General features: G+C 35.0%; 1 protein-coding gene across 1 annotated transcript in view; it reads left to right on the forward strand.

Annotated features, from left to right (window-relative positions):
- Positions 1–16510, forward strand: part of PTPRQ (protein tyrosine phosphatase receptor type Q) — a 186761-nt gene that overhangs the window by 41102 nt on the left and 129149 nt on the right. Inside the window, exons 17-19 of the mRNA XM_031463085.2 lie at positions 10083–10265; positions 10624–10725; positions 14372–14492. Of these exons, the coding sequence (XP_031318945.2) occupies positions 10083–10265; positions 10624–10725; positions 14372–14492 (406 nt within the window). The remainder of the gene's footprint in view (positions 1–10082; positions 10266–10623; positions 10726–14371; positions 14493–16510) is intronic.

Here is a 16510-nt window from a genome sequence, read left to right on the forward strand (position 1 = left end):
GATAGTGGGCATCCTTGTCTTGTCCCAGATTTTAGTGGGAAGCTTTTGAGTTTTTCACCGTTGAGTACCATGCTGGCTGTAGGTTTGTCATATATAGCTTTTATTATGTTGAGATATGTTCCCTCTATACCCACTTTGGTGAGAGTTTTTATCATTAATGGGTGTTGAATTTTATCAAATGCTTTTTCTGCATCGATTGAGATGATCATGTGGTTTTTGTCCTTTCTCTTGTTGATGTGATGTATTACATTGATTGATTTGCGTATGTTGAACCACCCTTGTGTCTCTGGGATGAACCCCACTTGGTCATGATGTATAATCTTTTTTATGTGTTGTTGGATTCTATTTGCTAATATTTTGGTGAGGATTTTGGCATCTATGTTCATCAGTGATACTGGCCTATAATTCTTTTTTTGTAGTGTCTTTGCCTGGTTTTGGTATCAGAGTGACGGTGGCTTCATAGAATGAGTTTGGGAGTATTCCCTCCTTTTCAATCGTCTGGAAGAGTTTGAGAAGGACTGGTATGAGTTCTTCTTTGTATGTTTGGTAGAATTCCCCGGTGAAGCCGTCCGGTCCTGGACTTTTATTTGTAGGGAGGTTTTTAATTGCTATTTCTATTTCCTTTCTAGTGATCAGTTAGTTCAAGTGTTCAGATTCTTCTTGATTCAGTCTTGGCGGACAGTATGTTATTTTTTCAAATGAAATACCTTGAGAAATCAAAGGTCCTTTCAGTGTACTTCTAAATTTGGGGTTGGATAACTACTTCCTTTCAAAATAGGTAAAAGCAGGGACATACTCATAAGAACAGATTCCTATAGTATGTATGATCCATATACATTCTCTATACATCCATATACATCTATCTATATAGATGTATCTGCATTTATACAAATACATGTACAGACAGACGTGTAGATGTGTTCAGATATGTATCTATAGATGTATGTAGGCTATGTATGCAAATTCTATACATATGTGTACATACGAGGGTGTGTACATACACACACATACACACACATTCCTGAGGTGTGTTTATAGATAGAGGTGCAGAGTCGGAGCACAGAAAGAGCATGCCTGGGGGAGCCGTATAGAGGAGGCAACATTTGACCTGAATATTATGGAGTCGGTGGAATGGACGTTGTAGAGGTTGTTGGGTGGGCAGGGGATATATCTCATATAAAATAAACAATGCAAGCAAGGAATTAGTGTGTTTCAGTGATGCAGGAGCAAAGCGAGACATTTGCCTGATGATCTTAGTGAGTTGTTTATATTATGCTTATAATCATGCATTGGAGCATCACTTTTGGGCCAACTCTACAGTATATGCCTAGAATTAAAAAGTAAATGCAAAGTTACTGTTTTATCCATACATTAAAAAAATAAATATTTATTGACTAGCTACTGGCTGAAGCACATTGAGTTGCTATTCCTATATGTCATAGTTGGCCAAATATGAGCAATTTCTTATAGTTCATCCAGATGCTATATGTGAGGCCCTGTCCCTGACCGTGAGGATTTAGGAATCTAATACAGCAGGTTACCTTTAAGCAAAAGTATCCTCTTGAGATTGGTCACAGAAATTAATAAAATGAGATCACATGAGAGTGACCATAGCAAATGGCAATAGTTGTAATTGCAGGAATAAGACAGTAATGAAAAGAGCATTTTTTTGTCATCCTGAGTTATCAATTAAAGTATAATTTAATTGATATTATATATATTGGCATGCTTCATTGATTTTGTAAATATTGTACTGGAAATAAGTATTTTTGAGAAAAACATCTACCCTAACGAGTTTTATTTTACACTGTGTCAGGGAAAGAAACAAGCATATTCTAAGTCCCTGCAGCATACCATGGGCTCTGCTATTGGCTTTCACAAAAATTGCCTTTTAAATTTTAGAATAAAGAAATTATCTTCATTACTAATGAGGTCTGAGAAATTCATCCTTTCAACAGTCAACAAATAATTTACAGCATAGCAATCCTTGCGGGGCTTTATTAGCCCCGTATTATTATTTATTATTTTTACTGTAAAAGATGATGAATTTCCACCCTCCTAAAATTGATATTAATCACTGGATGTTTAATTGCTGAAGGTCACCCAGCTGGTAAGTGATGAAGCTGGAATTGGAACCCAAATCCATCTGACCATAACGCCCATTACCTTTCACAATACATGCCCTTTCGGAAGCCATCAATGAAGCTAGTAAAATAGATCTAGGATCTTTCTGTTCATTGTTGCAGTGATATTTTGCGGTTACGGCTTGGCAAGGTATGAGGAAGGAAAGTAAGAACTTTCAAACAGCCTGTTGTGCCGTTAAACAGTCACCATATTCATGAGTGCTTATTAAATACTACACTTCGTAAATGGTCACAGCATCAAGAACACCTTAATTTAATGATTATTTTTAAAACAATCTTTTTTTTTTTTTTGCTAATTATTACATGCGATCTTTTCCTTAGTCTTGAAAAAATAAATTTAATTTTCATTTTCTTATTTGTTGTATGACCTTAATTCTAAGGCAAGGATAATATATATATGCATGTATATATATAATACATGTATACATACAAATATGAGACTTTAACATGAAGTCTAATTCAAAAGGAGAATTTTAGTTTTGGAAGGGGTCTTAGAAGATGCACAGAACCTTTTATTTTACATAATATGAGGAAACTTAGGAATATTTGAGTAAAATGATTCAAAAATCATAGTAGGTGAGAAATAATGTTGAGACTTGAAGGTAAACCTGTCCCTCCCATCTCAGGGCTCCTGATGTAGCAAGAAAAATAAGAAGAAAGAGAAACAACTTATTCTAGGGCTCACTAGCCCACCCATGTGGGTGGGTATAACTGGGTCATTTTGACGTTAGATTCTTCAGAAGCAAAAGAGGCCTAACAACAGGGCATAGGGTTCAACATCCAAATGCCTAATTTCCAGCTCTCTGTCCTAAGTTTGTGTACTCTTGAATCTGTGAATCCTCTGTCTGGATAGACATAGTGGGCAATGAAATCTACATTAGTGACTTTTCCTAGGTCATGTTTGCTACTATTGAGCCACCAATTTTAGTTATTTTTGCAAAAAAAAAAGGAAGCTAGAATTTTAAGTAGAGTCTCAAGGTGTCATTTGAAGCAGAGTGTGCTCAGAAGCAACTATCTGTTCCCGGGGCTCAATATTCTTATTAAATACAATAAGTACATCCTCTACTCTTACTGTAAAAAGCAAGATCCTACTTTTTAATAATGTTTCATGAGAAATTGAGAGATACGCTTACTCCATGAGTTAATGCTGCTAATTAACTAATAGTATATTATTTGTTCAAGTGTTTTATCTTGATTGAGGAATTACAGTTTACTAATGCTTGGAAGTAAAATACTCTTGTGTTCAAGCAGGAAAAATCAATACAAGATTGATTTCCTGTATGTGTGTGTGTGTGAATTGAATGTCTGTGTCTGTGTGTGTTTGTGTGTTTTAAGTACAGAATGTTCATTTGACAAACTTGAGATTAGTTTATATTTTCTCATACTTAGGACACAATAACCACATAAAGAACTTTAAGTTCCCATACAAATTACCCTTTGACAATCTATATTTGTGTATTTTCTTTCCTAAGATACAATTTTCTTTACAGCAAGCCTTTAACCAAATGCCTGAATAAGTCTGATTTGGGGTAACAATCACTAGTGGATAGTAACTTAGATATTGATCAAAACTTTGTGCAGGACTGTATACATTTATTCATATTAATAGATGGCATTTCTTACTTTCTCTATATAAACTATTTAAACTATGTGTGCCAAACAACAATCTTTTGGCATATTCAAGGTAACTTCCTGCTTTCTATTTTAGGGTCATCATGAACTGAATTATTTCTTATTTTTAGTTTTTAATGAATCCACTTTATTCCAACTGATTATAAGGATTACTTTTTATTCATGAGTTTTCTATTTTACACAGTGCTTCCACAATTGGAAACACCATGCTGTTTCAGAAAACTCTAAGTGCGTCATTACTCTGCAAAATCACTAAGTCATTAAATGTGTCTTGCTGTACTTTCCCTGAAGATCCAACGCTGGTTATCCCCTAAGGATAAATGAATAAAAATGTCAAGGATATCAGCCTGGGGTCAGGGATGCATATTTATATCCTTACTACTAGTGGTAGGCAGGCAACTCCAGAGGGATGACTTAGCAAATTCCAAGCAGCATTTTTCAAAATCAGAAGTTACACTGAGTTATTAAATTCAAGCATAGCATCGTCGCCAATCCCTTTTCCTCCCTGCAGTTAAAGAGCTGTTCAATACAGTCTTACTGATTTTCCTTTGCTATAAATTTCTCTCTTGCTTTAAATATATGCTGTATCATTTGTGTGTATTTCTTGATTCACTGAACAGATTTTTTATGGACTCCATATAACGTGCCACCACTGAACTAGGCACTCTAGTTAGAGCAGTAAATAAGACAAAATTTCTACCTTCCTAGAATTCAGCATTCTAGAAGGGTCACAGAAAATAAATCAGTAGGCAAATAATATAGATGATTTTTAGTACTGGTAAGTTCCTTGAAGAAAAAAATATCAGGGAAAAGACAAGAGAGAGTTATAGAATAGTGAGCAGGCCATTTGAGATAGAAGACTGAGAAAGGCGTATCTGAGGAGGTTATATTTGCCTAGAGATACTATTAGTGTATGAGATTTAATTAGATGAGGCTAAGGAAGAAAAGTGTTCCGGAAGGAGGCATAGCCATTACCAAGTTTCTGAGGTAGGGAGGCACTTTATGTGTTTGAGGAAGGACAGAACATTTCAGTCATGGGAACACTATGAGTTATGGGGATAGAATTAGCAGATGAGCAGGGAGGGAGATGGGCAGAGGTGGACCAGGCAGATTCTTGGGTGCCATACTAAGAAGTTTGGTGTTTAATTTTTATGTGAAGCTATTGGAGAATTATGAGACAAGAACATGATATGATTTGCAATTTTAGAAGATTGCTGCTGAATATATTGGATGTGAGAATAAAGAGAAAAAAACCAAGAGTATCTTTAAGGTTTTTGGTCTGAGTGTCTTGGTGAAGGAGGTACCATTTGCTGAGATGAAGTATTGGGAAGAGAGCAGTTTGGAGGAAATTCAGAAGTTCTATTTTCAATGTATTTGAAATATCCAAGTGCCTGCTATGAAGGCAATTGGACTCATAAGTTTAAAACTCAGGGGAAGGATCCAGGATTCAATATACAATTTGGAGGCATCTTCATGTCTCTGGTACTCAAAGTTAAGGGATGAGATAAAGTCACATCAGGATGAGTAAAGATAGAGGTGAAGGAAGCATACGACTGTGTCCTCAGGCAGAATGATCTGCCAAATTTGGGAAATCTAAGAGGAACCAGTTAAAGACTAAGCAGGAGCTGCCAATGAAGTAGGAGGAAAATCAGGAGAAGATCATGTCTTGGAAGTCAAATGAATAAATAATTTAAAGTAGAAGCTATTTATTCACTATGTCAAATGCTGCTGAGAGTGAAGTAAGATGAGGGCATGCAACTGATGAGTGGTTTGGCAAGATGGGATCACTGACACCTCCATGACAGTAGGTTTCATGGTTAAAAATGGGAGGAAAATGCCACACTGAAGTGGGGCTAAGACAGCATGATGGGTAAGAAAGTGGTGAAAATGAGTACAGGCAAATTTTGAGGGATGTTACTATAGAGCTGAGGAAAGAATGGAGCAATAGCTGATGTGTGTCCACATGTATGCAGTGCATACAGTGATAGAAATAATGCAATGAAGAGAGAAAAACTGAAACTACAACAGAGGAAGGAACTTCAGGTTGAAATTCTGACTCCGTGGATTCAGTGGACTCCAGCGCAGAGGTAGAGGACTAGGTTTCAGACGAGTAAGAAGAGAAGGCAGTTAAAGGAAGGTGGGCGGTAGGAAGGTATGTGGTCCTCTTCTGAGTGCTTTTATTTTCTCAGTGAGATGAGAAGCGAGTTTATCAGCTTTGAATGAGGAGAGAGAGGGGATATCAGATGTTTGTGAAGAGAGAAGATGGTGAAAACATACATAACAAGAGTAGGAGACTGAATTCACTAAAATATATATATATATATATATATATATATATATATATATATATATATATAGACTGCCAAGCAGTGAAAAGGATTGATTTGAGATTTGAGGTTATAAATTAAAGTGAGGCTAGTCAGCATGGAGTGGTATTTTATTCAGACATTTTCAGCTGTTAACGTGGCAGATGTAGAACTAACATACTGAGTTTGGTTTGACCTAAATTGGAATTTTGCCAGAAAAGTGAGCTAGAAGGAGTTGATGGAGATTGCTAGGAAGTGGTTTTAGTGACAGACTGTGGACTCTGACCTGAGTAAGTGGGGAGATGAGGATATAAGGGAGGTGATGGACAGTGAAGGTTTGATGAGGGTCAAAGAATTGTTGGACTATTGGTATAAGGGTGAGTGAGCTGAAAAGATAGGAGGTGGTTGCCAAAGAGAGAAGTCCTGGCAGCTGTTGGTAATGGCAAGGTCTCAGGTGTGGCCATGGAAGCTAGTGGTTAAAGTGAAGTAGAAGGAAAGATTACTGAAATTATGGAGACCAAGGAATGCAGAGTCCAGGGAACTGGACAGATCATTTCCATTGATGTTGACGTCTCTGAATGACAGAGAGGAAGCCAGTCATCCAGGTGATAAAATGTTTAAGATGTTTGGGGAAGTGGCAGGGTATCCCTAGATGATTGTCTTAAGGAGGGGTACCACCTAGAGCTTCTTCAGAAAGAAAGGAGAGATCTCAGTACGGCAAAGAGAAACAACAAATACAGCTACTTGACTTCTATGCCTTATGGTTATAGGGATTATGGGAGAAAAACAAATGGCTACCTTTTATCTAAGAGTGTTAAGATGTAGTGTTCTCCGTCAGGTCTGAGATTTCACTTAGAGCCAGAAGGTTGGGGAAGCTTCCAGAGAAGCTGGGGAGGATTTTTCCTCCTGTAATGGGTTGGCTTGGGAAGATACTAGAGAAGATTCTGAGTGTTTGGAGGAAGGATAGTAGGATTATATTGCTCTATCAAGCTAGGTATTGAATTACAATTCTTCCAGAGCTTTAGAAATAACATTCTTATGTCAGTTTTTCCTATTAAGTCTGCCTTAGATAGAATACACTCTGTAGCAGGTAACAATGAGGGCTTGGAGACACTGCATCTACACTTTCAAAGCTTCTGGATTTTCTCTACTTTACTAAATTTATTAGTAGCATTGTCTATATCCATTGTATTTAGAATACCAAAAAGGTTCACTTATTTCGAAAGAAAAGAACTTACAGCATGATCCTATAATGGCAATAATATGTACATATTTAGTTTATATTGTTTAACCCCCAAATTAGCCATTATTGTTATTGTTCTAGAAAGGCAATTTTGAACTATTATCTTTCCAACTGTGATCTTTCGTCTCTAGCGAATATTTTTCTGCTTAAAGTACATTGCTTATAATTTCATCTTTTGAGCCTGCATTGATGGCTGGCTCTCTGTTTTTGATTGAATTTGTTTTTATTTTGCTCTTGTTAATTTTTTCTGGGTGTAGAACTCCAGAAGTTTTTCAATTGATGTCACTTTTCCATCTAATTATCATTCCTGTGTAGATGTTCTATTTTATTTCTGGTGCTGTTAAGATCTCCTCTTCGATATTCTGTATTTTTACAATGATGTGTCTAAATTTTTTTAATTCTGCTTGAGATTTATTGGCATTCTTTGTTCTGAAGCTTGATATCTTTCAGTAATTTTGATCATTCTAGGCCATTATACCTTTAAACATTTCTTCCTCATTTTCTCTATTATCTTAGCCCCCTTAGTATATCCTTTATTTCTCTTAACTGCCATCTTGTATTTTCTATATTTTCTTTCTCTGAGTTACATTTTTGATAACTCATACAATACTATAATCTTTTTCACTAAATTATTTTCTATCTATCTAATCCGCTTTTTTATACATCAAGAGAATTTTACCTTCAGGGTTTTTTTTTTTTTTTAATTCTGTTCCTCAAGTCCTGTTTGGTTCTTTTTCAAGGTTGTTTGATTATGTGTATTATTTATTATTATCTAAAGAATTATTTGCTTATATTTTCAAATGTTTGATTTCTTGAACTATGTTAAACATTTGTATTTTTATTCTTTGATAATTACAGTATCTGAAGTCTGGCTGGTGTGTGTGTGTGTTTGTGTTTCTTTTCTTCTTTGTTGGCTTTAACCATTGGTGCCTGATTTGCTTGTGTGTTTTGTGATTTTTATCAGTGAGCTCATATTCCTTGAAACTTTATCTGTGGGAAGTTTATGTGACCTGAGTTGAAGTTGAGTTTCTTCAGAGAGGATGTATGTTTGCTTCTGCTAGTTGTTTTGAGTAATGGCAATTCAGGATTATAGATTCATTTTAATTTAAATTCTGAAGTAGAGGTCTTTTCAGGCCATATAGCTGCTGTGGATTTGGGCCACGCATGCTCATAGGGATAGACTTGCAGTTTCAAAAATGCGTAATTTTTCTTTATATTCTACCTCTTCATCCAGAGGAGTGTCAGGAGGAAAAAAAGTTATTTTTCTGTCCTTTTTTGCATAGTGGGTTTACTTCTCATTCCCTATTCCCCGAGAGTGAATGTACCACATTGCACAACTCATGCTGAATTCTACGGCACTCTGCAGAGTTGGCCTATATCATGGCCCTGGTTGAAATTGCATTCTTTTGGGGTTTCAACTCTTTATGCTGGAATATCTTTTATTCTTCTACTGGCCCAAGGCTTTCTCTTCTTTTCTGGTACCCCACACAGCTGTGAATGGAGAAACTCAAAGTCACCGGGATTGACCAGTACCCTCCAAGGCAGAGCACCCTTTAGTACAGTTTCCATCTCAGGATTCCTGTTTTTACTTTTTTTGTTTGTTTGTTTGTTTTATTTTGTTGGGGGTTTTTTGCTTTTGTTTTTGACTACCACAGATTTCTAACTTCCATGTTATCTCTGCAATTCCTAAAAAAAGAAAATGCTAATTTTATGCAGAGTTTTCTTACTTTCATCGTGATAGTCATTCAACTTAGGGTGGCTATTCCAATATTTTGCCAGAATTGGAATCCCACATTTAGCGTTAATATTTGAATATATAAAGAGAATCATTTATGACCATTACATTCAATACAGTAAGAATATTAGTAAATACAGAAAACTAGTGTTTTATTTATTGATCCCCTGTATCCACAGGAGACCGTTTTGTTACTAGGTCATTATATGCAGCCTTATATCTAGGAGAGGATCTTTGTCTTGTCATAGATCGTGTTATCAAAACTAATTTATTAACCATTTGTATTTTATTATTATTATTGATGAAAGGCAGGCTTTTTAAAGTGTTTTTCAATCCTCTTTCTTGTAAAGTCAGCCCTTTGTATCTGGGGACCATGTATCCACAGACTCAACCAACTGTGGATAAAAAACATTCAGAAAAAAAATTGCAGAAAGTTTCAAAAAACAGTACTTGAATTTGCTGCATGTTAACAGGCAACTATTTACAGAGCATTTACATTGTATTTACAGTGATTTATGTAGCATTTACATTGTGTTAGGTATTATAAGTGATCTAGAGGTGATATAAAGTATACAGGAGGATGTCCGTAGGTTATATGCAAATACTGTGTCATTTTATAGAAGGAACTTGAGCATCCTCAGATTTTGGTACTCCTGGAGGAGTTGGGGTGAGGGTCCTGGAACCAATTCCTGCGGATACCAAGGCACTACTGTGTCTGCATATTCTGCAATGTAAGACAGTTTAATAGTCTCAAGTATTTTAATAAAAAATGTCATCCTAAAAACGTTATTCTGTAGAGTCAGAATAATAATAATTTTCTTTGAGATGACATTATTCTTATAAAGTTAAGTGCTATAATTTACCTGCATTTTACTGCATCTAGGATGTTTATTATAATCGCACTCTAGTGAATGAACATTCATATATACATAGCCTAGTCCACTGGGGTGAAAACTTCAGCACAGAATATATTATTAAAATGGAATTATTTTATGCATGCATATTTTTGGGTTTTTTTTCAGTGCCTGATAGTCCACCAGAAAATATTACTTACAAAAATATTTCCTCTGGAGAGATTGAGCTATCATTCCTTCCCCCAAAGAGTCCCAATGGAATTATACAAAAATATACAATTTATCTCAAGAAAGGTGATGGAAATGAGGAAAGAACTATAAATACAACCTCTTTGACTCAGAGCATTACAGGTAAAAAAATAAATAATGCTGGCTATTTACATTTATATTGACAGAGTGGCCACAATATATTTGCTTATTGTTGTATCATAAATGGTGTGATTAGTTTTATACAGGGTATGATGATTCTGGCTTTTTGGTTAAATAAGCTAGGAGTTTATGGCAGGTCACATGAAAGAATACTCTAGGTCTGTCCTTTTCCACATGATTCTGTATCATTTTGTCTTCAAAATAGGAGTTACTATTCCAAGAACTACATTTCATTTAGTTCTTACTTTTGGAAGATTGTTAGACATTTCATAATTTGCCTCTTGCCTATTATTAAAAGATATTTTGTAAGTCTTAACTTACCTATTTTATTTCTATTTAGGACTGAAGAAGTATTCGCAATATATGATTGAGGTGTCAGCTAGTACCGTCGAAGGCGAAGGAGTTCGGAGTGCACCTTTAAGTGTGCTCACTGAAGAAGATGGTAATTATAGCACTTGATACTGACTTATTTCATATCCATCACATTTCAGAAAAAATGTCTATGCAATGAAGATACAACATCAGAATTCTCCTAGCTGGGGTAGCCGTTGTGTGCCACACCAACATTGTATAGAGATTTCATTGTCATGGTGTGAAAAAAGCTTGCAGAGTCAGATTTATGTTCAGTGAAATCAGATATAAAATGCTTTTTAAAATTCTGAAGTCATCTGTGCTGTGTAAGAAAACCAGTAATATTTTTTTTCCATGGGAATTTTTAAGGCTAAAATTTGGGTTTGAATAGTGTGAGCATCAGTCAGTGTATTTTGACTGTGTTTTTCAACTTTCACGTTCATTAGAATAGACATGTATGTAAATTTTATAGTAGATTCTCTTATGTCAACCTACAGCAGTTTTTATTGTTATTAGGATTATCTTGCTAATGTGTTCAGGCTATTTTCCAGGCTATTAGTTTATCTACCTAAGTTGCCAAGATGCTATGCCCGAATGTTAATAGCCTTCATATTGAGTATTTAAGCATACCTTTTCCTAACCTGAATAAAATTATCTTTACTACTAAGGCCATTTTCCAGTGCTGCCTCACCAAGTTATAGGCATACATCATGCTAAGAAAATTACTTTTGAAAGATATATTTGGGATTTGGATTTGCATTTTGTTTTGTATATTGTGTATTTTGAGAATGTTATTTATTTTTCTTCCTGTTAAAAGAAAGTGCGGTTGCCATGATGAGCGGGTCTGGATGTGTCACATGCTTGTAGGGTATCTTTTGCATCCTCTCTTTCAAGTTTCCTCATCTTCATGCTAAGCTGCACCCTGTGGATGTTCAGATTCTCGTCATTCACCAGGACAAAATATGCATTACATACTTCTAGAAGGAAGACTTTTCTCTGCAGTGCTCTTATTTTATTCAAAGTATTGAAGTCCTCAGAACCCTCTTCTCCCATTTCAGGTCCCTCCCTGACTTCCCTTCCACCAGATTACTTCACCAGAGTATCCTGGTCAGGTGCTCTATCAGGGTTCTAAACTGATGGCTTAGTTTCTACTCCCAGTTTTAGAAACTTAGAACCAGTCGCCCCAGTTTCTAAGTCTTCTCATAGGTTAGTCCTCCTTAGTTATTGCCTCTACTTAATATGTTGTTTCTCCATCAAAACTTACCTTTCCAAATTTTTATTTTTCCATAGTTAGATTCTTCTTGCTCTCAAAGTGAAAAATTAACCCAATATATAAATTTTCCCAATGATACAATGGTTAAAGTTGAGCGAAGAAGGTTAGCTCTCCTTTCTGTCTTAGATGATGTCTAAGAAAGATAAATTAAGTCATTTTAGCAATGTCCTTATGGACATGGTACCCATTTCTCTACTTCTAATCTAATTAAATGGTCCCTATGGTAAGAATTCAAGGTCTTATATGAAAGGAACCTAGCCCAGTAGTGAAAATACATTTTGAGGAGGCAGAGTTTTGTTTGTTTGTTTGTTTTTACCACTCAAGTCAAGTCAATTGTTTCAAATTATACTATACGTCCAAACTGTTAAAAATACAGTCATGGTAAACTTCCATCTATGTCCTTGATCTTATTGCTAAGGAACAGGGTAAAGAACAAGACTCCCTTACAGAAAAATTACAGCAAATTTAGAATTTGGATAAAAGCTTGAGACAATTTCCTTTATTAGGTATTAGGAGTTTCTTGCTGTTGTAGAGCTTGAAGTTCAGTAGAAGAGATCTAAATTTGACAAATGTGTAGATAAATAATTTTTACAGTTCTAATTACTGGTATAAGTGTTCACCAGGACAGAAAAGGAACTTCAGCTACTCTGAGATATCCAGGAAAGTATGGTTAAGCTGTGACCTGAAGGAAGATGAGTAGAGTGGGTTGAGGGATAGGAAAGGGTAGGAGGCAGTCAGAGCCTTATGAAGACCCTTCTCGTCTGTCTCATACGTTCTGTCATTATGAATTGGATAGACTGTGAAAGACACTGCATTTAATTATTCTGTTTTTCCAATTTCATTTTAAAAATTGCATTTCTGAATATAAATGGTATTTTAACAAATGTTAAAAATGTTTGAAAAATGTTTGTCCACAATGGTAGATATGAGTGTTTTATTTTGAAAGGCGTGTTAACTGCATTTATTTAGCAATAAAGTTTTACATAAAATAAAATACTCAAGGATATGCTGAAGATTAAATATAAAACACCAAGAACTATTTGCTGTTCCACATAAACATGTTAGAGCATATTATAAAACAGAAGTGCTTAGTTACATGTTCTATATCAGTGCTGGTTTTGATTAAAATCCTTTTCTCTGATTAAAAATGAAAGTTAAGTTTTGCACTGATATTCAGAAAAATATTATAGGTTTTTGTCTTGACAATGAGAGTTCTCAGAGATAATTCATATCTTGGGAAACAGACATCTCCAAATGACATATGGATTCTTGTGATAATCAATATTTGATAGCATTTTTATTGTAGTGCCAGTGAGAAAGCCAGCTGAAAACACAAACACAGCTGTCACCATTATTCCATAGAACTCAACTCATAAAGCTTTTCTCTGCTCAATAAACTCCTTTTTTGAAAAATTATCATCACCAAGATAATGAAAACACACACATGTGTGTACACACACGCTAGTTGAGGTTATTCTGAAAATCAGAAAGAAAATGTAGTAATTCAGGCATGATTTTCTCCAGATTATTGGAAAAAGTGATCTGCACATATACTAATCTATAAATTTACATTTTTCAAAGATCTGAACAAATTCTTCAAATTTCTATTAGCTAAGAGTTCACTTTCCATGTATAACTAAGTGATCAAAATTTTAGTAATTTGTACCTTTTACATGCAAAAACGTGTATTAATATTCTAAGACATTACTGTGCTGGTACAGAGCAGTTAAGAAATGTCTTTCTAAACGTTTTATTGAAATGGAAGCATAAACTTGGCTAATTAGTTTACAATAATTTTTCTTAGTATTTATTCCTTGTAGAATGGCTAAATATTTGAATTTTTAAACTATTACAGCACAATTAGAAGTAGACCCTAAAATGTCTATATTCTTATTTGCTACAATGGCATTTCCTTTGTAAATCATTCAGTTTTAAAGACTCAGTGAAAAGATTTTGATACTCTTTTACAGTTTAATAACACAACTGAAATTGAATGCAGTTTTCATTTGTGAGGTCAGTCATTTTAACTGCTTTCCCAATGTTATAATTTTCACTTTCTTACTTCTTGTTATTTTTTTTTCCTATTTCTTTTTATAGTTTGGGGAGCTCTTTTACTATATATTATATTTATTCACCCCAATGGTTTTATTTTTATTAGAGGGATGATAATTTACCAAGATGTACTTGAACAGTAGGTGAATCACAGTGACATACTCCTTGTTCTTTTTTCTCATGAAATATTTTTTTCCATTGAATCACAGAAACAGATGTTCTAACACCACCATGCAAAATCTTCTTTTATCATCTCATTTTGAAAGTAAACAGTCTCTCAGGCCCACAAAGAAGGGCACTTTACCCCATTCATTTGCCAGAAAGTTCATGATAAAAGTTTTGTACATTTCCATTTTAACTTTTCCTTATATACGTTTAATAAAGTGCATTTTTCTATACCTTAACTTTTCAGCTCCTGATTCTCCCCCACAAGACTTCTCTGTAAAACAGTTGTCTGGTGTCACGGTGAAGTTGTCATGGCAACCACCCCTGGAGCCAAATGGAATTATCCTCTATTACACAGTTTATGTCTGGTAAGAATTTTTTTCTTTTTTGGAAATAGTTCTGAGAACAAGTACTAATCTGTAACATAATAGGAATGCAGTTTTAAAATTTCAGATTGTGATGCTACATTAGGAATCTGATTATTAATAGGCTAGTTAATATACCGTTAGTAAGAAACAACTTTTTCCCATATAATATAGAGGTCCATGCATAGTCAAATAATATTAATTTTGTAACCAAAAACAAAAAACTATGTATTATGCATAATTACACTAAATTTCTGCCCTTTAAAGTCATAAACTGGTCAACTTATGTGACTACAAGTCTGTAATCTAAAATGCTTTCAGTTTTACTCAAATAGCCTCAATGCCACTGCCTTTTTAAGTTTCCTTGGACAGAATAATTTAAACTAAAATTTAACTAAAAAATATTTCTTCAGTAATCTGTTACTTAACGCCAGTTTTCCATTGAAATGTAAGCAGCGTATTTATTTTTGTCTGATCACCTTTGCCCTAATTACCTATTTATGTAAGTAGTTGTGAAAAAGACGAAATCCTATAGTGCTTCTCATATCAATTAGCAACATGGCTCTACTGCTTCCTGAAAACTCAGTAGATAAAAATCCTCCCTATAAATCCTCTTGATAAGATTCACTATTTATTTATTTCCTAGTGTGTGTTAAATATTTCAACTCAGAAAATACAATTTACATAATGCTTTATAGAAGATAGGCATTTCTTACTTTTATATTCCTGATTTGGAAGATCCAACATGGAGCGGGAGGCTACAACGTTTTGAAGTCTCCTGTTCTCTTCCCTAAATTGTTTTTCCCCAAACCCTGTTGAAGCCCTTTGCTCACTGCTCTTTAGGACTACACTTCCTGTGTTCTTCATTGCCTGATTTCTAGTCATTTTGCCTACCTTTGACAAAACTGGGAGTGACATGAGAGATATTAGTGGGAAAAGGAGAGTGGGAAGAAAACCATTCCCCTCTGTTACCCTATTTGTTCATTGATCTCTTCAGTTTTTCATTTCATCATTCAAGATATTGAGAGAAAACCTATGTACCTGTGAACAAGACACACATCAGACCCCTGCCCTCAAGGAACTTACATTCTAAAGAGATAAGTAGATTATATATCCATAAATAAACAGATGAGGGGAAGTCAGGGGAGAGGGGGCTACTTTTGGTGGAATGCTTTGGAAGTCCTCTGATGAAATGGCATTGAGTTGTGATCTAGATGACAAGGAGCTTCTTGTCATGTGAAGATCTGCAGGAGGAAGGAGCATCCACTGACAGGCTCTGTAGAGAAACACATTTGTCATTTTGAAGACCAGAGAGGTCAATGTTGGTGGGAGTTAGAGGAGAGCTGTATTGGAGGGTAGGAGTCAGACAAAGGTCAGGGCTAAGCCATCCTAAGGAGTTGGTTTTCATTTCAAATGTAATGGAAGTTATTAAAGAATTTTAAGAACCTTGGGAAAATTAATTGTAGGGGGCAAAATTGTTAGCAAGGGTACTAGGTAGGAGGTTATTTTAGTAATCTGGGCAATAAATGATACTGGGATAAAGGAGAGAAGTGGGAAGCTTTTCATTACATTAAGAAAGAAGAATTGACAGGACTTGGTGATGGATTTGCTGTGGGATCAAAAAGGAGAAATGAGTCAATGATGACATCTAAATTTTTTTCCATTATGTATTATTACAAGATATTGAATATAGTTCACTGTGCTATACAGTTGGTCCTTGTTGTTTATCTCTTTTACTTATAGTATGCTTATCTACTGATCTCAAACTCCTAATACATTCCTCCACCCCCTTTCCTCTTCAGTAACCATAAGATTGTTTTCTATGTATGTGAGTCTGTTTCTGTGTTGTGAATGAGTTCATTTGCATCATTTTTTTAGATTCCATAAATAAGTGATATCATATGATATTTGTCTTTCTGTATCTAACTTACTTCACTTAGTATGATAATCTCTAAGTCCATTCATGTTGCTGCAGATGGCATTATTTCATTCTTTTTTATGGCTAAGTAGTATTCCTGTGT

Source organism: Camelus dromedarius, chromosome 11, assembly GCF_036321535.1.
Source record: "Camelus dromedarius isolate mCamDro1 chromosome 11, mCamDro1.pat, whole genome shotgun sequence".
Classification (NCBI taxonomy): Eukaryota; Metazoa; Chordata; class Mammalia; order Artiodactyla; family Camelidae; genus Camelus; species Camelus dromedarius.